This window comes from Argiope bruennichi, chromosome 11 (genome assembly GCF_947563725.1).
Source record: "Argiope bruennichi chromosome 11, qqArgBrue1.1, whole genome shotgun sequence".
NCBI lineage: Eukaryota > Metazoa > Arthropoda > Arachnida > Araneae > Araneidae > Argiope > Argiope bruennichi.
Genome location: NC_079161.1, coordinates 10,012,596 through 10,035,513, shown reverse-complemented (window position 1 = coordinate 10,035,513; position 22,918 = coordinate 10,012,596). Strand labels below are relative to the sequence as shown.

The 22,918-nt window shown below is 27.5% G+C and overlaps 1 protein-coding gene across 2 annotated transcripts; it reads left to right on the top strand.

The window, feature by feature from the left end:
• The first annotated feature begins 1,453 nt into the window (after nucleotides 1–1,453).
• Nucleotides 1,454–13,097, top strand: LOC129957477 (uncharacterized). Of its 2 annotated transcripts, none has more exons than XM_056069800.1 (8): nucleotides 1,454–1,533; nucleotides 4,007–4,108; nucleotides 4,718–4,879; nucleotides 6,435–6,600; nucleotides 7,615–8,364; nucleotides 9,650–9,753; nucleotides 9,845–9,872; nucleotides 10,963–13,097. In XM_056069800.1, the coding sequence occupies exons 3-8, from the start codon at nucleotides 4,718–4,720 to the stop codon at nucleotides 11,082–11,084; spliced, it is 1,332 nt and encodes a 443-aa protein (XP_055925775.1). In that variant the 5' UTR covers nucleotides 1,454–1,533; nucleotides 4,007–4,108; the 3' UTR covers nucleotides 11,085–13,097. The 2 variants fall into 2 exon arrangements, with proteins under 2 accessions (XP_055925775.1, XP_055925776.1); XM_056069801.1 differs by lacking the exon at nucleotides 1,454–1,533 and adding an exon at nucleotides 2,440–2,702.
• Nucleotides 13,098–22,918: the final 9,821 nt, after the last annotated feature.

The window sequence follows — 22,918 nt, the reverse complement described above, 5'->3', positions numbered from 1 at the left end:
CAAAAATTGTCGGCACAATGCGATATCTTATTCACTTGTAGGATATATTGCCAAATCTAGTGTAAATAAGCTAAATGAACATTTCAATCAAATGTCTGAAAATCTGCAGATTTAACGTCTTCGGTATTCACCGCATTGAGTTCATAATCGGTCGGCCAAAAATTACCAACAAAATGAGAATATCGCCTTATTGATATCTTATTGACTTGTTATCTTGTCGGTTATATTGCCAAAAGTAGTACAAATTATAAGCTTAATGAACGACATTTGAATCAGATGTGTGAAAATCTGCGAATTTAACATCTTCGACATCCATTGCATTCAGTTCTTAATTCAGTCTATCAAAAATTATCCGCAAAATACGGTATATTATTGGCCTACCGCCCTATTGATTATTTTGCCGAATAGAGTCAAAATACTTTAACCGTTACTTGGGATACTTCGACTGTTTACAGTATATTAACTAAAGTGAATTTTAAATCATCATATTCGACAATGTGCAACTCCCTACAACCATCCTGAAATGAACACTTTTGCCGACGAAACTCTCAATCTCTCGCCGACAGGGTCAATTGCCCCCCTGCTACCACCGCCTCTGCTTTCCGATATTCGCATTTCACGATGCACTATTGCATAAAGATCATTTTTAATTGCTACTGTGATTGCATATATCGCCATCTATTGGTAGAATAGAGAACTAAAGTAAACATTTTAAGGAAATGACATATATTTAATTCAAATTTTTCAGAAAATGGTTTACTCCAATAAAGAAATTAAATAGTTTTGAAAATAGCAAATTTAAGAAGTAAGCTGAAATAGATGAATTAATTCAATCACACGTTACTTAAATTATTAAATTAAGTATTAATTACAATTTATAAATTTTATTTTTTACATTAATTAATAATTTTTAATTAATAATGTGATTGAAATAACAGTTATTTAGAAGAAATATTTAAAAATAATAATAGCAAAATTATTTGTTATTCAAAATATCGTGGATTATGCATCTCTACTTAGTTTAAGCCTTGAGTATCAATATTATATTGTCAGAATATTATATTTCACCGCAATATTACCGATGGAATATTATATTTTCACCGCAACGCACCTTATTAATATAGTAGTTTAAAAATATTATGACATTAAAAAGTTTTACGTCTTGTAAATGGCTTTAGCCTTAAAAGTTTTATTTGTCTAAATAACCCTGGTGAGCACTTGGATTTTAATCTGACTGTGTGAGTATATAATTATGACTTCTCTACTCTTTGAGTATCTATCTATCTAACTTTTGCGAACCGAAACCGCGTTTATTTTTAAACAGGATAACTAATTCTAGGGGATGTCCCGTTTATTTTCTCGCCAATATTTTCGTGCCAACTATTTTTAACGCCAAATTCATCCTCTTCCTTCCATTGTGTAATATTTAAAAAACAGGTTAACTGTTATCTACAGTCGCCAAATGTCGCATGTAGATGTAAGTTTTATCAAAACAAGTTTTTGGGAGTTGTCTGCGTTGTTTTGTTGGGGCATGTAAGTTTTTAATAAAATTAATGAATTAAGTGAAATTTATTTAAATTTAGAAATATAGTTTATTTCGATATCATAAACAATCCATTAATTTTTATGTACTAAATTATTAATTTTTCTCTCTTATGGTAAATAAGAACTAATACTAAATCGTGTTTTGTTATAGAGCTATGTATGATTTTAATTTGATGATTAAAATCATTTACGTTTAAATTTCTATATCTAATTTATTTAGATATTAAACTCGTGACATATTTTTAATGTACTTTATTTTTGCATTTCTCCCCATTTTTGTTAAATTAAACAACTATAATCTTGTTTAGCTTGTTGGTATCTGTTTTGCAGTTACATTGATATTATTTCGTGAAGTTATATTATTTTCTGTTCTTATAGTTTGTATACAATAGATTTACGAAATTCTAAATGTAGACAATAGTTAACGATAAATATGAAAATTGAATAAATATGAAATTTATTGTCATTACGTCTTGACTTAAGTTGAAATTCCACTTCGTTAGGAGTTTTTTTACAAATTTAATTCTTGTACCAATACCACTATATATAAATACTTATTTAAAATCTGCCTTTTCATCGTGGTTATTTCTTAATATTTTGCATAACAGAAAATGAATAGCAAAAGCGTTGCAAGTTGGTGGTGATGATAGTAGCATGAAGCAGTAGATATTATATTTATCTATTGCTATCCAGTTTTGAAAATTATGTACAATATTTTTTGTTGCATTATGTGAAGTTTCAAATTTATTTTCTTAAAGTTGCTCATGTGCTTGCACTTTAATGTAGAACTCTCATAATTTGAATAGTTCATCAACCATTGATAGAATTTTATTTTTTATTGTCGGAACAACTATAAAAAATGCCCAATGTTCTTCAGTATTGCTTCCTGTAAGATGTTTATTATGAAGAGCATTGCAAATTAGTTATATTTTGAATTCTGAAAGATAATAAATTTCAAACTTATGAAATAAAATAAAGAAACTTCTAAATTAATGAATAGTAATAGTAATATCCAAAATTAATGTAAAAAGCACAGTGATATTATAGCATATAATAAATCTTATCTAGATAAAACAATGTGTTAGATGTCTTTGATTTGGATTTTATTTTTGGAATCTTGGTACAAGATTCTCACCAAGACTTAAAAGAAACTCAAGGTAAACCTATTAACTGATATAAGTACTAATTTTTGACATTGGTTACAAAAAGATACTTAAAAAACAGGAAATATTTTATATATTTACTCCTAATAGTAAAAGAAGTAATTGCTGCATATTAATCTGTTTTATAAATTCTTATACCCTAAAGCATCATTCTTAAAAAATTTTTAAAAATTCATAATATGTTATGGGTACTTACATTTTTATGTAAAATTATTATTTATGCTATACTGTATATATATTGTTGTTTGTACAATATTATACAAAATTACAGACTAGTGTTTATACATTGTTTCATCACAACTCTTATTCATTAATAATTATGGTTACGAAAAAGTACTTAGGTAAAAAACTAGGTTAAGTAAAAAAAACTTAGGTTATTCACAATTTTCCATTTCCTAAAATACACAATTTTTCTGATTCGGTCACTATTTTTCCATCATTAAGTAGGAAAACTTTTCCTTAAAAAGAGTAGCTTCTTATTTTCACTGCCATTTTTAAAAGAAGTATGGAGAAATAGAATGTCTTGGAACATTTCATGATTGGAAAATAGATAATGAGAAAGTCTGTATAGGTTCTCGGTGATACTGGTCTGTATGAAAAGTATTTCATTCTCAGATTTTTGTGCCTTTACGCACCTTCTTTTCTCTGTATTATTGTTCTGATTCTTCAGTATTTTATATAAAAATTAAAATGTATTTTTTTAAAATTAAGTATCTGTCCACGTGCACAAACTTAAATCTTTAAAAATAAATTCTCAAAATTTTGAAGGAAGAAAAAAAATTTTATTTTAATGATAATTGTTAAATTTCTAATATTTGGAGCTGTGTAGAATATTCTAGTATTGTCTTATGAAATCAAAATTATTGTTCTTCCATTAGTAGTATTGAATTTATCATAATCAAAGTTATTTATTAAAATTTCAATTTATGCATCAAATCATTCACTTAAGCGATATAAAAATGATGCTTTATTGTTTTTTCTTTTTCATTTAATACACGAGCACTTGAAAATAGACTTATTTTGCAATAATAGACAAACTAACTCCATTCTTCAAATGAAGGAGTACAGTAGTGATGTTTCTAATCTGGGACAATATATCCAGTCAAATTAAATGATACTGTTTTCAGAGATACTGTGCGAAATTACTGGAGTTATAATTGAACAATTTTATATATAACTAAAGAAATGCAAATTTTTTACTATACAACTATAACTTACTTTATATCTAATTTTGTATATAACTGAAGAAATGCAAAATTATATAAGTACTCTTATCTAATTATCATTTTCTATTGCAGTGAAAGATTTCAAATCTGTGCTTACTATATTAGGAATACTTCAGCATAAAAGGTTAAGACTACTGTTGTGACAAAACAATTCATCTACAGTACTCTAAAAAGGTATAATAATTTTTTATCTTGGCTATGGATTAATAGATAATAAAGTATATTATTATATTTGAAAGACATTTAAATCTATATTTATTTGAGATTTAGTAAAAAAGAAAAAAAAGTTATGTCAATTGTTTGTCATAGTATATAAACTTAATTTAAATATTTTTTGGAGTATTTAATGCAACAAAAATTATTTGGCTAAACTTAGAAATACTTTATTTCTAAGTTTAGCCAAATTTGAATTTTTTTCAAGCACTTAACTCGCAGAATCTGGCATTGTATTTAACGTATTTAAGACCTGAGCAAAAGTGATATAATTTTGATGATGGAAAACATACTATATTCTCAGGTTTAATCAAATGTTTGATATTAACAGAATTATTATGTATTCCAAAATTTCAACTATAACATACTATACTATAACAAACATACCATATTCTCAGGTTTAATCAAATGTTTGATATTAACAGAATTATTATGTATTCCAAAATTTCAGATTTTTTTAGTAGTGTTTATATATATATATATATTTATAATAGATGGGTTGAAAATTAGTTTCATTTTTCTTAATAAAATGTATAAATTGAAATCGTCTATGAAAATGGATTTTTTCAGATGGGTCGACAGGGTCCTAAATTAGTGCCTTTCTTGCATGATGGCGTGGTCAATAGGAAGTACCGAAATTTAATTTCTGAAGATGCTTCAGGACTGAAATTCAGCATAGTTTTACCTCATAAAACTAAAAAGTTAGATACAGAAGATGAGCTCATCTTTAAGGTGAATAAAAATTTAATAATTTTTTTTATAATTTTCTATTAATGAATTTGTTTATTTCAACTTCAAAAATATGTTAATGGTATTATTTTATCAATTATTTACAAATAAAATATTTAAACTAGATATTATTTTAAATTGAAACTTTATAAACTGTCTTTAGATTTAACAATACATACAAATTTTGAAATAATGGAATTACAGTAATGTTTGCTTTATTTAGGGTCTTCAGTACTAATTAGTGAATGTATTTTTGTATATATTTAATAATTCATTGAAATGTATCAATTAATTACAAGTTATAAGTTTTTGATTATTTATTTGTACTTCATATATACACACATATATATATAATGTGCTTATATGCACTATGAAATCACAAAAATTTCAAAAGAAAATTTGTTTAATATCATAAATAGAAAAAAATTGAATGTACTTATGTATTAACTGCATAGCATTGGCAAACATTTGACTGAACTGCATGTTATTGTTAAACTTTATTCTTTACCATATGCAATAGGTGCACATAGTCAATAGACTAGTGCAGTATATTTGCCAATTAATTGCTGGTTACAGTAAATGTTAACTCTGCTTTTTTTTTTTTTTTTTTTTTTTTTTTGCAATTAATTTCTAGCATGCTGTTAATATACAAGTTCTAAGATAAACTTTGTTTATTATTTTAAAAATATGAAATGTTAAAATATCAATTTTGAGAACAATTAGAAATTGTATTTCTATCCTTTGATTTACTATCAATTAAAGTTGTCTAGCGGAAAATCAGTTGTATTAAGTTTTTACAACTATTTCCTCTCAGGCTACGGAATAAAATATTCCTAAGTCCTTTAAGAAATGTTTTGACCTCTCCCTTGTTCTCATATAGAGACTAAATGATTGAAAACAAGCATAAATCCTGGAAAAGTGCAATTAAATAAAATAAGTATGTTTTATTAATTAGTCTTTTAATTGATATTTCCACATCTTAAAATTTTAAGCATTATCATTCCTTAAATATAAAATTTTTTTTCTGCTGCCATACATGCTAAAAAGTATGTAAGCTTCAATCAAACTTTGATAACTTTTGATCCTATTGTAGCTAATAATAATTGTCAAAATGTTTAGGACAAAAAATAAGATCAATGTATATAATAACAAGTAATTGTGTTTAGAGAATGTGTTAAAAGCCTGGCAATGCTATATTTTTACATTTAACTTCAGTTTTAATATATAGGTGAATATCAATTTCAATATTTGCTAGATTATGGATTAAATAGATCAACTATAAGGGGTATTTTTATATTTTGTAAATATATAATTAATTATATTTTTTAAAATTATAATTAATTTTTGAACCACTTTTATACCAATTTTAAAATTTGAGTTGGTATGTTTAAATTTCCAGTTTTGTGCAAAAATTTTGTACATAATAAATTTTATTTTTTCTATTTATTATATTTCGTAATTAGAAAGACAATTTGAGATTGAAAATCTGATTTCCATGCTTTATGCAGAGAACTTTTTTTTGGGATCAATTTTATATTTCCACTTATGTTTTTTCTAGGATTGGTATGCATTGAATGGTAAAAAGTATATTTTTGCATCCAAGCACTATACAGATGCAAAACAAGCCATGACAGCATCTTTAAGAAAGTCAGATTATGTAGAAAAAGTACACTGTACTGATTACAAACTAACTTACAGGATCTTGAATAAAGCAGAAGTAAAAGGTATTGTTTTAAACTGTTATAAATTTTATATGCATTTTTGGTATATTTGAATTATTTTTTTTTCACTATTTGTTTATTTAAAAATTATCTAAAATATAATTTTTACAATAAATGCCAGTTTTCATGGTACATATTTGCATTAGAACTTGAAAAATGATGCATTCTAATTGTATTAAACCTATCATGAAACACTGCTCAGTTAAGGAAAATATAAATGCACCAAATACATTAGTAGTTGTGTATTTATCCAAACTGTAGCCTTCTGCACATATTAAGATTCACATATTGCAGTTATGTTTTGAGAATAACATTTACTCAGTTCTGGAGTAATCTGTACTTAACCCTTTTGAAAAGCAATGGGGCAATTAGTGGAAGTTTTTTAGCAATCCATCAAAAAGATTAGATTTGAATAAAATATTATTCAATTCAATCATGAAGAGAATGATATCTTTTTCATATTGACTTTTCTGTAACAAAACTCTCATTATTAGGTTTATTACTTTGCATTTTTTATTAATATATCTTCTAATGGTAATTTTGTGCTGTATAATATCACAATAATTAATATTTCAATTATTTGAGAAGCCATATTTTTTTGTTTCTCATCCATATCCAATGGAATAATTGCAATTCAGCATTATTTCATACAAGGTTTGCTACCCATCTTTTTTTATCTGAAATTCTTTATATATGATGTACAATCCATCGCAAATGGGTTAAATAATTAGAGTTTGGTGTGTGCTTCCAATTTAAATAATGCTTTAAATGAAGTGGAATATTATTTGTTATTTTGTTTGAATCAATTGTTTTTTAACTGCAATAATAAGGTAACAGACTTAAGCATAATAATGAAAACTACAGTATTTTAGTTCTACTATCCATATTTTGTAAAATATTTTATTTTATTTTATTTGTTAAAAAAAATTCCATTCCTTGTAGATAATGTTTAGTAGATTATTTTTTTTTTTTAATGTAAGCTCTTGATGATAATATTCTCATTATATTTTCCCACAGAAAAAAAGAGGCTGAAAAAGGAACTAAAGAAAAAAAATGAACTCAAAAAAGAAACTCTTGATAGTGATGCTGCCTTATCTTCTGAAGAATCTGGATATGGAAGTGGGACTGATTCCCCACTTAATAATTATCCTGTAGGTGACAACCTAACTGCTTCTAGTGGCGAAGAATCCTTACAAGCTTCTTTTACCATGGCTGTAGATAGCTTGTTTGGAATAAATTCTCTTGAAAGTACATGTGCTGATGACTTAAATGGATTTCTCAAATCTGAACCAATGGATGTCAGTATTCCAGTTGCCGATTCACATGCTGTTCCCGATTATCTTGTTAACATCCAACCATTTGTTAATAACCTTCAATCAACAGATTGTTTTCCTGAAAGTAGTCCTAGTTTGGATTTAATGGAATGTTTTCCTGATGCATCTGAATTAAACAATTCAGGATTTACAGAGGAGCTTCCCATTGAAAATGGATACGATTTTCTTCAATTGAATAACTTGTCTTATGAAGATTTAAATAATGTGTTGTTAAAGGATTTTCCAGCATTTAATTTCAATTCTCCATTGGTATGTGAAGATTATATTAATGAACAAGCTTCTGAATTGCAAAATATGGAAAAATTACTTACAGAACCAGAAGATTTATTAACTGAAGAGTTATTTGATAAGCTAATGGAAGACATTTCAACTGCTAATTCTCATCCTTCTGTGGCATATGAAGATAATAATCAAGAAAATAGAATGCCTTCAGGTAAGTAGCAAATTTTTTTCAGTTTTTTTCTTTTAATTTTGTTTATATTTTATGCTGTGAAATACTTATAGGGATGTTATAATGACTTTTTAATAATGAAATACATTATGCCATAATTTTGAATGTTTCCTAAAAAAGAAAACACATCTATTAAAGAAAAAAACTGAGCAATATTTCTCAAAACACTACAGCAGTTAGGTAGGAAAATATTATAATTCCAATCTAAAGGAAGATTTCTACAGTTGGCAGTTTAAGAGAGTTCAGCATACAAGAGAATCGGAATTAAGATGAATATGTAGGCAATAATTTATTAAACATACATTGTTTGAAGATTATTAAACATTTTATGAATTTATTAAAGTTTTTAAATTTTATGAATTTTAAGCTGATAAACATTCAATGATTATTCACATTACCTATAGATATATCTTTTGAATTGAAGTAATATTAACATGTTATTGAGAAACTGTATTCTTTATATCATAACAGTAATTTCCCTTTATTAAGTCCTTAAACATTTGCTATATTCTTCAAATAAGTAAAATTTTATAGTTTCAATACATAAAAATATGTGAAATATATTACCAAAACAGAATTGTTTTGCTCAAGGAAAGTTAATGGGCATTTATGTTTTAACCATGGAGGTTTTCTAATTTAAAAAATCTCCAAATTGGATGATAAATATATTTGAAAGTCATCTGTATATTTGCACTAGATTATGGCTAAGAAGATTATTTTTATTATAAAAAGATATTAAAACTGGCTTAGACTATGATAATTACACAATGTGATAAATAATGCATGCACCAAATATTAAATGGTATTGTTAAGTAATATAAACTGTCATCAGTCAATCTGAACTGGACTCTCTCCTCTAATATAATTTGCAGTCCCTGACCTCTGATGGATTTATTTGCAAGCAAGTAATATATGTACCTAAAGCTCATTTTTGATAATTTTGAGAGACAGTTGCTCAGAATTATTGTTTAATTAAAATTTTAGCTTTCATTTATGTTGTATTTTTTCATTTATTGTGCCTATGAATAGAATTATCATATATATTTAAATAAAAACATTCACAATCCATATATTCTAACCTGAACCATTTTGTAAAATTGTATTTGTGTTTAATAGTATAAGATTTTAAACCATAGATTGACATAGAGAGCAAAAAAAGGGGGGGAGGGTTACATTTACTTTCGATTGTATAATTTCATAAGTTGCAAATTTAAAAAAAAAATGAAAAAAAATCTCAATAATTAATTTTTTTTTTATTTGTAAATAGATGCTGACTTGCATGATCAGAAAACCGAAGCAAATGAAAATGTATACTATTGCAAGAAATGCATTCATCTGGGGAAAATACCAATTTTATTGTGTGAACCTCAGGTAGGTAAAAGAAAAAGAAGTCCTTTCTACACTTTTTACAGACATATGTGAAATTTGCATATTAATTATTTCATTTTCCTCTTTTTTTCAGTTTGAAAATGGGCCTTCTGAAGCAAAGGGTGAGTTTTAAGTTTTAGTTTTTAAAAAAATGTTTAGTTTAATTTTCAGTTTACACATTAATAATCCTTTTATTTTATATGGATTGCACCTCATCACTGTAATATAATAGATGCAGTATTAGTTAATTTGCCTGGAAATAATTAAGCTATGTATAATTGAATTCATTATAAACCTATAGTCTGTATTATAAATTATATCTATCGTATGGTCATTCTCAATGATAAAGTTTGCAATATGTTGTCTGTTTTATTTAATAACAATGGTGCATATTTCAACATGGTTGAAATAGTAATCAATATATTTTTAATTTAGAAATAGACTATATCTTTTACACAATTTATATAAACTACATTAATTTTCTTTTGAGTTCAGTGGTTTGTAGAACATCAACTTTATATTATAGAAACATATAAATGTATGAATTTTTTGAAGGAATAGATTTTCTGAAAAACTTAAGATATTGTTTTCCTTTTTATCAAACATAATGCTATTCACAGAAAAAAATTACAGAATCTATGATGAATTGAATTATTACTATTAAAAATTCACTTTCATTTTCAAATAACCCTAGCTTTTCTTTATCTTGTTGTTTATGTATAATATTACGTCATCTGACCTCAGTTCAAAATTAAGAGGTTCATCCCAAAATAGCCCTAGTGTTGCTTTGCAATGGGACATTAATATAACTAAACAAAACTCTGTATGATATTAAAACTAATATATTTAAAATATTTTCTTGTAAGATTGGAAGATTTTGTCTCGATTCGTGATTCTCGATAATTTCTTTTACCCCTTCATGTAATTTTAAATAAATATTACTGCATACTTAGGCAGTAGAAAATAATTCTTGTTTAGTTCAAATTAAATTCTAATATGATTTCAGTAGTATTATTGGTATATGCAATAGTTATTTTTTAATTTTTTTTCTGCTTTAAATTTTGGATCCTTGTCCTATTCTTTTTAAATCCTCTTTAGTAAAAGTTTCATTTTTAATGTATTGGCTTTGTTCAATTTTGTATGTGCTTTAGTAAATAGATATGCAGCTTTTTTTGTAGTTTTAGGTGATCAAATTTGTTTTTGAAATTTTAGGTGAGATCAAGATTGCTTTTGAGGAACGCATATTAAAGGAAATAAATGGATTCAAATGTGTTAAGGAATACAAGTTCATCAATGATCATCTGATGGTTATTTTAGAGCCTAATGATGACTAATTGTGATTTGTTCCAAGCACCGACCGTCTTAACTAATATATTAAACACTGTTGTTTAATATATTTTTTATATTTATGCTATTTACGAATCAGTTCGTATGAATTACGAATCTGTTCGTATTTAATGCGTTTATTCTTATGTTTTTATGGTGGGAACTTAAAGCTTGCTAATATTCAAATATTAAATCATTCGATTTAAAATACTGCTATTAAATACCAAATAATTTGATTTGCTTTTATGTTTAGTTTGTTTTGTGTAAGAAATGTTTCATATGTTATGACCATATGCTTTAAGGATCAGTTAAATTTGCAGCAGTTATGCTTAAGTTCCCCCATTTCTTTTTTAACTCAGTTCTCATTTGAGAACTTATATATTTGTGTTTAAGAAGGCAAGATTTTATATCTTGCTTTCAAAACCAAACACTGACGTAAAGTCTTAACGTATGATTAAAACTCAGTTATGCCTTGTTTTAGGCATTGAGTTGCAAAGGAGTTTTTGCCTTTTTCCATTACTGTGGAAAACCAACACTGACACTTTTTAAGTCTTAACAAACAAAAAAAAAAGTTTATTGTTTATGTTTGAAAATGTTGTTTGGCTGGCATAAATGACTCCTTGTATTCTATTGTAATTATAACTGTTATGTAATTGAACATTTTTTAATAGTTGATTATTATGATACATAAATTTAGTTCTTATAATTATTATAAGATTATAAAACTTTTAAATGCTTAAATGAACTTCATTTTAATAACTGATATTGAATATCACATGTGTCATTCAGATTCTTTTAATGGATGTAATTTATCAGTGTATAAATAAAATGTTTCCAGCTTATATTTCTTCATACTAAACTGAAAATTGGAGAGCTGTGATTTTTTTGGAAACTTATTATGTAATGGCCAAAATTTTCAAAGTCTGTTTAGTGTATAGCTAATATACATCTTTCAAATTTAAGTTTATTCAAAATTTAATTTTGAGTGTAACTAGATAATATCTCCTTCGTATTGGGGGATAGTACTGTTTTCCACAGCAGATTTCTTTAATATTATTTTTTATTGTTACTTTTTTTTACCTTCTTTTCAGTATAGTAAAAGGGGGAAAAAATATGTATTTGATTGCTGATCAAATTTTTTATAAAATTTGACAGCAGGAAGAACAATTTATAATTTGAAATTTTTGAATCCATGTGATTAGATATTAAATCATTAAAAAAAATACAGGATCATTCTTTTCTGTATTCGTAAAATTATGTACTTTTAATAGACTTTTTCGATTAATATAATTGTTTCTGAAAAATTTTATGCTTGCAAGATTTATGTATTATTCTGAAATGCAATTAAAGCTAAAATTGAATTTAATATCTAATATGTTACACATTGTCTTTGAGATTTAATATTGTTTTAACATTGGATCATCCTTTGTGATTTTCTTTTTAGGTGATTATGTGATGTTATTTTTAAGATGTTGAAAAAGATCAATTAAAATATGATTGGCTTATTAATTCTGATGTTCAAATGAACCTTCAGATAGTAAAGAATTAATATATCTTTGTAATTGAATAGTATTACTGTTCATGAATTTAAATAGTGATTTGTGCATCTTTCGAAGTTTCTATGTATGAACAATTTTTGTTATTTTTATGTTTGTTGAAATTTTTTTCCTTTGTAATTTGTTTATTATCATTACATCCTTTTGTAACTTAAAAAAACAAGAACTGTTGCATAGCTCAGCTGTTTTTAGCTCAAAAAGTATACATTAGTGTACATGAACTATCAGCTTTTTTAGGTTTAATGAAATATATATTTCATCTTCTTTTGATGTTTCTTTTAAAATTTACCAACTTGTTTTAGCTAATCTTTTTTAATGCTTCATATTGTTATATATTTTCCTTTGTAATGTTAATTAAACAAGGATGATGAGATTTTATACGTATATGAATTTGTGTTGCACTCTAATAATGTTCATTTTATTGTTTTATTTGGACTATTAACAATATTGTAATTGCATGATTTGACTGCTTTTATAACTTCATTTAAATGTATTGTTTTCATAAGTACTATGAATAAATTTTTGAAAAGAATTTTTTTTCTGCCTTGATTTGATTTACTCTACACTCTGTCGATCTTATCATTGATTCTTACCAGACATGTCTTGACAGCTGCTGCTATCTTTTAAATGAAAATGATTTGCACAAGATTAAGTAGCACCTCAATATGAAATATAATACCAATCAATGTCATATATATTAAATATCATTTGATAATTTACAATGGTCAATAAATACACAAAACTTTTTAATAATCTTGAATCCATATATTTTCAGTGAAACAAATACTAGTTGAGTCTTCTCTTGCTACTAATTAAAGTATTTTTAATACTTAAAAATTTTTCTCAAAATATCCAAACTTGTTATATTTTGGTACAAACTTAAAATCTTTGAAAATTTTTAGCACAAAAGTATAGCATTAATCCTTGATAATATAAGTTGTCTCTTGTGTGATAACAGTGCTTTGTTAGTAAAGTCATGCATACAAATATAGCATTCGATAAAAAATTGTTATTATACATGGCATATTTTCTATTGTGCTATTGTATTGTTTCTATCTACCATTCATTTGTTTGTTAGATCTTCCAATTCGAATCTGTATAAAGGCTGCATAATTTTTTATTTCATTTTCTTTTTAGTTTATAGATTTTGTATATTATTTTAGATTCTATTTCTAAAATTTTAACAGCATATTCAAGTCATTTTACTTAATAAAACTGAAATAAAATATCTATACAGTTCTTATAAATTTTAGATATCGGAATCTTGCTTTTGTCCAATAAAATGTGCCAGACTAGGTATTGAATCTAATATCAAACACCTTCTAGTTATTAAATTAGAACTCCAATCTTAAGTTGCTTTCATAAAACAAGTAGCATAATGGAATGATCAGTGTGACATGTCATATTTCATATTCGTTGAATTATTTGTTGCCTTCAATTATTCAAAACCCCGTATCGAAAACAACATCATGTTCTTGCATGATAAAAAAAAAACAGAGCAAGTGGATTTGACAAAATTCGAAGAATAAAATTTTAAAATATGTGATGAAATTTTTTCGAATTCCTGTATGAAGCCCTGTGTATATCACAGTGAATAAGTCTACACATATCCAGAATCTCTTGCAGAACTTAGACTTTTATTTAATTATTTTCTTTATTTTGAGAGGATATTTAAGTAAAAGATTGAAATCTTTTTAAATTCTTCAAAAAGATATAAATTCAAAAAATAATAATTTTCACTAAACTTAAAATTTAATATAATGAAAAAATAAGCGAAAGAAAAACAAATGCCCAGAGCGGGAATTGAACCTGCGTCAACTGTTCGGCTGCATGACACTCGGATCACAAGGCAATACACGAGCAGTCCCAATACGCAATATAAATCCATACGTATAGTATTATATATATTCTGTAGTAGTGTGAATTCCTACAAGAAAGCTATGTGTATATTAGAAGGTATAAATTTGCACGTCTAAAATTTCTGTTAGAATTTGGACTTTTATTTCATTTTTTTATTTATTTTGAGAGCATTTTTAAATAAAAGATTGAAATCATTTTTAATTCTTGAAAAAATATCACAAATAGAAAAGAAAAATAATAATTTTCAGTATATAAAAAAAAAAATTATAGCGAATTCCTGCATGAAAACCATGTGTATGACAAAACGAGTAAGTCTGTGCATGCCCAGAATCTCTAACAGAATTTTGGCTTTTATTTGAATAATTTCTTTATTTTGATAGGAATTTTAAATACAAGTTGGAAATTCCTTTAAATTCTTGAAAAATTATCAGAAACTGAAAACAAAACTACAAATTTTAAAAAAATGTAAAATTTCCGAAAAAAAATATATTGAAAAAAAAAATTAGTTAAAGAAAAATAAATTCCAAGAGTGGCAACCGAGGCTGCGTCAACCTGTTGGCAGCCTGACGCTTCGACCACAATTCAACATATGAGATGTCCAAAGTTAAAATTTGAAGTCTGGCTTTTGTACCTGGTCTTTTGTGTATTTTCTATAATGGTGCAGATCCCTGCATGAAAGCCATATGTGTATCAAAACGAATAAGTCTGCGCAGGCCCAGAATCTCTGACATAATGTAGAATTTTATTTCATTAATTTCTTTGTTTAAAATTAAATGAGAGATTGAAATCTTTCTAAATTCTTGAAAAAGTTTCAGAAATTGAAAAGAAATTTAATAATTTTCAGTAGCTGTAAAATTTTTAAAATAAATAAATAAATATAAAAAATAGGTGAAAAAAATTCCGAGAGCGTGAACTGAACCTGTGTCAACTATGTGGCAGCCCAGCTCTCACACAACAAGGCAACATATGGGTCGTCCAAAGGCGCAATTTAAAGCAACATGCCTAACGTTTGTGTATTTTCTATAATGGTGCAAATCCCTACATGAAAGCCATGTGTATATCAAATCGAGTAAGTCTGCGCATGCCCAGAATCCCTGACAGAATTTAAACTGTTATTTCATTAATTTCTTTGTTTCCAAAGGAATGTTAAATGAGAAATTGAAATTATTTAAATTCTGGAAAAAACCTCAGAGATTGAAAAGAAAAATAATAATTATTACTAGGTGTGGTATTACAAAAAATGTAAATAAATTGAAAAAATAGGAAAGAAACGAATTCCAGAGCTCGAATTTTACCTACGTCAAGCAGGTGGCAGGCCGACGCTCACCGCACTTCAACATATGAGTCGTCCAAATGCGTAATTTAAAGCAACATGCCCGGCATTTTGTGTATTTTCTATAATGGTGTATACCTCTACATGAAACCCATGTATATATCAAATCGAGTAAGTCTACGCATTCCCAAAATCTCTGACAGAATTTAGACTTTTATTACATTAATTTGTTTGTTTCCAAAGGAATGTTAAATGAGAGATTGAAATTTTTTTAAATGCTTGAAAAAATCTCACTATTTGAAAAAAATAATTTTCAATAGGTGTAGAATTAAAAAATAATTAAATAAAATGAAAAAATAAGTGATAAAAAAGCGAAATCCCTGAACGTGAACTGAGGCTGCATGAACCAGGTGGCAGCTGGGCGCTCTTAACACAGCGCAACATATGAGTCGTGCAAATGAGCAATTTAAACAACATGCCTGGTCTTTTGTGTATTTTCTATAATGGTGCAAATCCCTTCATGAAAGCCATGTGTATAAGAGAAGGGATAAGTCTGCGCATGTCCAGAATCTTGCACAGAATTTAGACTTTTATTTCATTCATTTCCTTGTTTCGAAAGGAATGTTAAATGAGAGATTGAACTATTTTTAAATCTCACAAATCATAAGAAAAATAATAATTATTCCTAGGTGTGGAATTTTAAAAAATTAAATAAATTGAAAAAAAAAACGAATTCTAATAGAGTGGACCGTGTTATAACTTTTTACTTTATATTCCAGAAGAATATTGCTTACTGCTATTAATCTGCAGTGAATACTAGACTCCAAATGTTAAATGCTGCTCCAAGTACTGTTTTCTATTAAAATCATGTGAAATGAAGAAAAGAAAAAAAATCTCTCTAAACTAATTTTTAATACAAATCCTCAAAGCAGCAGTGAAAAGATTCTTTCTTAGTGTACACGAAGAAATGTTGTTAATAATATGTGTAAAGAACGTTGCTTACAACGGCATGTAAAACTATTTGGAACATTAAGTTGAAGCGAAACCAGGGCTAACCTGTATTGAAAAGAAGAATTGAAGTGTTTGAATTTCCTTCAACAGGATATCCTTGCGGACTATTCGGACGGAACAGAATGTTCTCCTCTCAACTCTTCAAGATGTTTTTGAAAGGACGCTTTACGAAAACGAATCTGGATAACATGGAATTTTGGCATTGTTCAAAGATTGTATTATTGTAAACTCAAATTTCGAGCAATAATGATCCTCACTTAACTGTTGCAACGCTTTGCAATAGGTAATCAACATGTTTCAAAATAATGTAAAAGGCATTGTTAAAAAAGGATATTAAATTGAATATAGGGCAATACTGTTTCTGAGTAGTATTGAAGTTTTATATTCAATAATATTTCGCATTGTTCCAGCTATTTATTCTCTTATTTCTAAAATGACTGTTGAAAGTAGAGCTTAATATGCTAATTCTTATCTATTTTCTGGTTCTTATTTTTCCTGAAAACATTAATTCTGTTCCCAAATGTATAGTATAAGAATGATTTTTTTTTCCTACCAAATTATATAAAAATAAGACACATCAAGTATTTGTTAGAGGATATAGTAGTGATTCAGGATTGAATTAATACATTTCCTCTGACGAAATGCATCTATCTCCACTGGCATGTTTGGGTTTTAAAGTGTGATGGTATTTAAAAATGCATTCTCAGTTCAGCTGTTAAAATGGTCACGTCTAACATTCAGATCCCGTTGGTTGCCCCAGCGGAGAAATGTTAACTTGATTGTGCTTGAGGTTTGTTTCAAAAGTGCCGAGTCGATAGCCTAACCTACAACCCACTTCTGATCCATTTCTTTTTTTAAAATTTGATATGTTGATCTGAAAATTCAGCCGAACGTTATTGCATTATTTTTAGCAAAAATATACAACCAGAATCATTTAGAGATTTCTTGTTTTCACATAAAAACTGTACGAAATTTACATAAATAGAAAAAAAAAATGTAAAGCTTTTCAGAAGTGTAAACATAATCAGTGATTTATTCTTTTAAATTTTTTTTTTATTATTGATACATTTTACTTCATTTGAATTTTCGCTGAAACATTTTTAAAAGAACTGAAATTAAAACTTTTGGATATGAAATTAAGCATTCATAAAAGGGTATTTTCTTAAAATTTTCATTTTTAAATAAATTTAAAATTTTAAAATTCTATATAAAAATGCGAAATGTCGAACACATGTAACTTAATAAGGAAAGACTTGTACTTAACGCTACTAAAAAAAAAATGGCGTCAAAATGCATAAATCATACTTGATTTATTCGACAGATTTTTCTTGTCGAAATACTATTCAAATTTTCGAATGAATTTCATAAAAGCAAACATATAAAGGAAAGTTGTATATTGATTTCAAAACAAGTAGCTTTAAATTGCCTTTCAGAGTGCGCCTTGATTTATTCTGTGGTTAGAATATCTGACATAGATTTGTTGAATATATTTTAGCTCACGAATCTAGCCTATGTTTTAAAAATTCATTTGTCGTAAAATATTACTTTAAATTTTCCGATCCCTCCAAGATTTGTAATTTCCCGATTATTTTGTTTCAAATTTTTAACCATAAACTATGATTGCTTCAAAATATCTATATTTTCTGTAGAAATCTTTAATATATAACTTGAAGAAATGCGCTTCATATTACTCAATGTTTTCAGTAGGCAAACGCTTATGAATTCAAGTTGTTTGCTGATTTGGAAACATGTAACTTTAAACTGTACAGCGGAGTGCTTTTTCTTTGGTTTGCGATTAATGTTTCGAACCTCGATAGGTTGAGTATTGTTTTGTTTCCTCCTTAACAACCCCTATACCTTCGAATTCACTAAACTTTTACTAATTAGATGACGAATCCTACTTGGGATATTTATTATAAGTTTAATTACAATAATAATATAAAAAACATTTGAGATATTGAAGCTTTCCTAAGTGTTTTTTGCATTTTAATACTTTTACTTAAAACTAAAAATTCAATAATTCTGTTCGCTCGTTAGACACATCAACGTATACGAAAAAGTTAATTTCAAAGAAAATTGCTGTTGATATTTTTTCTTTAGGCTTTTTGTATTGTTTGTGCGCACAAATGAGAATTCAGTCTTCTGTTTTCGAAGTCAATTGAGACTTAAATGTAATTTGTCAATTGTCATTTAAATTACAAGGGTTAAACATTCGAATAAATTTAAAGGAAAATCTAGTTTCTGTTAAATTTTAGAACATTATTTTTATATCAATTTTAAGCATATATTTTTTAACTGGAACTGCAGATTTGTTAGATTTTGAGACAAAACAGTTGAATGGTTAATAATTATCTGTCTGTCTGTAAATTCTTTTGAATGTGAATACGATCGATGCAACATGATAGAAAAATGAAAACTGATTTTTTTTCGTTTATATAATAAAATTGTAGATAAGTTTCAAATTTTTAACCCAATCAGTTTAAAAAAAGGGGACAAAAATGTATTCTCAGTTCATTTCATCTAATGATAAAGCTAAATGCAAAATTCGCCGAAATTTGGGAACATACGAATAAATCAAATATTCCAATTTTATCTACGATTCAAAAAGATCTAATTCATAAATATTTTTCTGGACAAAATTTTGGGTAGATGTAGTTTTTATAGAGGCTACTGATTTTTTAATTAGTTTTTCTTTATATAAATTTTAAGACCCTGTAGATGGAGACCCTGCATAGGGTTTACGAAAAATCAAGCTTCTATTGTTTAATAATATATTTGAATACTTCATTTGAAATTGAAATTTTTATGAAATTGATTTTTCTAATTTCAAATATGTATACCAAGCTATTTAATTTTTAAAAAGTATAAATTGGCTGTGAAATAAAACCTGTGTATGAAAACTAAATCAGTTTAGGAACAATAATTCTTTTTAAATATTACAATTTAATACCGTCAATGAAATTTGAAATGAACTTTAAGTATTTGAGATTTTTTTGAAGATTTTTGTCTCTAAATAATCCAAATATTTCTTTTATGATAGTTGTGTACTATTACAACTATATTGGCTAAGTTTGGTGGCTCTTTTTCTAAGAATGTATTAGACAATAAAATCGAATTTACCAATTTATACACTATTCACTACTGAAAAGTAGTGAATAGTGTACATTGATACATGAGTATCAAATTTATTAGGTAATCTAAAAATTCTTTAAAAAATTTCATTTTCGGGAAAATTTTAATAAATATCAAGGTGAAAAAAAAATCAAGTATGAAATGTTGATCCAAACAGGTTTTTTTTTTATGCAAGAATATTTGATTTATTTCGTTTCGTCAAATGTTACCATGAGAAAAATTGCATTTAATTAAAAAATCCTAATGAAAAGGCTTAATTATTGGAGAAAATATCAATTTACGGAAAACTGGGGAAATGCTTAATTTCTGTTGCAGCGTACAGAAACTAAGGCATTTTATTTAAAAATTAGCCTAATAAAATATAATACCAATAGATGGCGCCACGATATTTTAAATTAAAGTTTATTATTTATTGTGCATAAGTAGATTGTTGTAGCTTATAAAAAAAATTAATTATAAAGGGATACTTAGTTAAAAAGAAAAGCTACAAAAGTATATAGCCTCTCTTAAAAAGAAAAGAGAAAATTTTGGCAAAGTAAAATCGCATGAGAAAATTAAATTGCATGTTTATGATAGCAGTTTCATCGGAAATATTTAGGAAACGGTTGTTCCTATGATTAAACAGGTTTTCAGAGAAATTCGATAACGTAATTTCAAATGTGTAAATATATTTTTTTAAAAACTTATTAGGAAGAAGCTGTTGCGTTCACCACATTGAAATTTCAACAAGGTTAACGATTTCTGTTTCAATATTTGTAGAGGAGGGGAAAAAAAAAATTTTTTTTTTTTTTTTTTTTTTTTTAGTATGGGAAAGTCGTAATTCAAGGACGGAGACTAAAGAGATGTTTTTTCCCCCTGTTGTTTCTACGATATGTTTAAAGAATTGTCATATTAAGATTTTACCGTATTAACATGAAATCTCTTTATTGCATAGTGTGTGGAGATAAACCAGACATTTTATTGTTATATTTTATCGTTAAATATTTATTGTATGTTTTTTGAACCTACAATGCCTACTTTCATTCGCATGATGATTATATTGCATTATTTGAAATATCCTTGTGCACAGCGATTGCTATGAACTAGTTTTAATTGTTAGCCAATTGTTATTGCATACCTTTTCAGCAATGTTTTATAAATTCGAAATTTTGAATCAAACTACATACGGCAGAATCTCACTTATAAACAGCATAATTTATTCCAGAAACTTGCTCTTAATGTGAAACTCTTGACTAGCGAAACAATTTTATTCATTGAAATCTATGTGAAAGGAAACAAGTTTGAGTTATTTTTGTCAGAGACAGAGACACAAAGCCAAAAATGCATTTTTCAACCTCGGGGGAGTTTTAAAAGGTGGAAATTCAACGAAACAGACGTTCAATTGCTTGTTGGATTTTTCTGAAGATTCGATCTGTGTCTTTAATATAGATGTTGAAACTGTGTACCTAATTTTATCCATCCAGCTCTCTTCGTTTTGTAGTTAACGCGTTAATATTGTATTCGAACAGTTGGACAGATAGATTTACTCTAAATGGAGTTTACATAAAATTTTAAAGATGCCTACAAATTTGGTGTAATGGCCATATACCAAATTTCATCCACATAGTTTAAAATGTTTTTGAGTTATCTTTACCAGAGACAGACAGACAGATATAATGACAAAATTATGTTTTTCGAACTCAGAGTTTTGAAATACGGAGATTCGTCGAAACAGTCGTTCAACTCCTTGTTGGGTTTTTCTGAAGATTTGATAGGTGTCTACAGTATAGACGTTGAAGCTGTGTACTGAGTTTTCTCCATCTATAGTCAGTGTATTTTCTGTAAGCGGTTCAAGGTCACATTTTCTACCGCGTTAAGCGGCGTTCCTACGACCGGAGAATCTTCAGACGGACCACGCGTTCCCCCTTGAGCCCCTCTTGCGGTTTTCTGGGGTGCTTTGATGCCTGTCTAGTTTACCGACAAATTGTCCGTAAACTGGACAAACATCAAAGCACCCCAGAAAACCACAAGAGGGGTCGAGGTGGGAACGCGTGCCTCATCTGCCGTCTCGACAGGTCATAGGAACGCCACTTTACTGGCACCTGACAACCAAAAACGGGGTAGAAAATATGGCCTTGAACCGCCTACAGAAAATACAGACTATAATTATGTTCGTTTTGTAGTTATTGTGTTAATTTATATTCTAACAGTTGGACAGATAGACATACTCTAAATAAAGTTTACTCAAAATTTCATAGATATCTGCAAATTTGGTGTAATGTTCATATACCAAATTTCATCCACGGATTTTAAAATGTTTTTGAGTCATCTCTATCACAGACAGATAAACAAAAATTTGTTAAATTTGCCCAAAAATTTGTTCTTCGAACTCGGGAGGTCTAAACGCGTCGACATCTCGAGGTCGAATATTTTTAATGATTTTAATTCTTTCTCCTTCTATGCTTCGTATATGAGAAACTAAAAAAAGCATCTTCATACCAAAAAGAACAGGAACGGTGGTACGCGCAAATAAAATTGACTCGTCATTCATTACGTGTACGCCAAACGGAAACATTTCACGTGTCCTTCACAAATTACCTTTCGACGTATCTTCAGGAAGTGTGGCGCGACGTCAGTCATTCACTCGGGAAACTGTTGCCCCTCATTTCCAGCACGCGATTCAGCAGCTACAAGGCGCAATAGCATCATCACTTATGTAAAGAGACTCAGGAAAGTTGTTGCGTCATCTGCAGTGAAAGATGGGGCATTATTTTTTGTGTGTGTGTGAGTTTTCCCGCCTGTTCTTGCTATCATCTCTGCTGCAAAGTCGAAGAATTTTATTAATTTTTAATTAATATCTAATGAAGGACACGATTTCATTTATTCTTAATTTCTTACTGAGATGAATCGGGATGGGGGTAAAGGGATTAGGTGGGGGACATAGAAATATTTTTTAAGGGAATTATTAGCTTCTTTAGTTCCTTTTATTTTTTGTTTGTTTATTATTTATTTTTGACATTTCGAGGTAGCG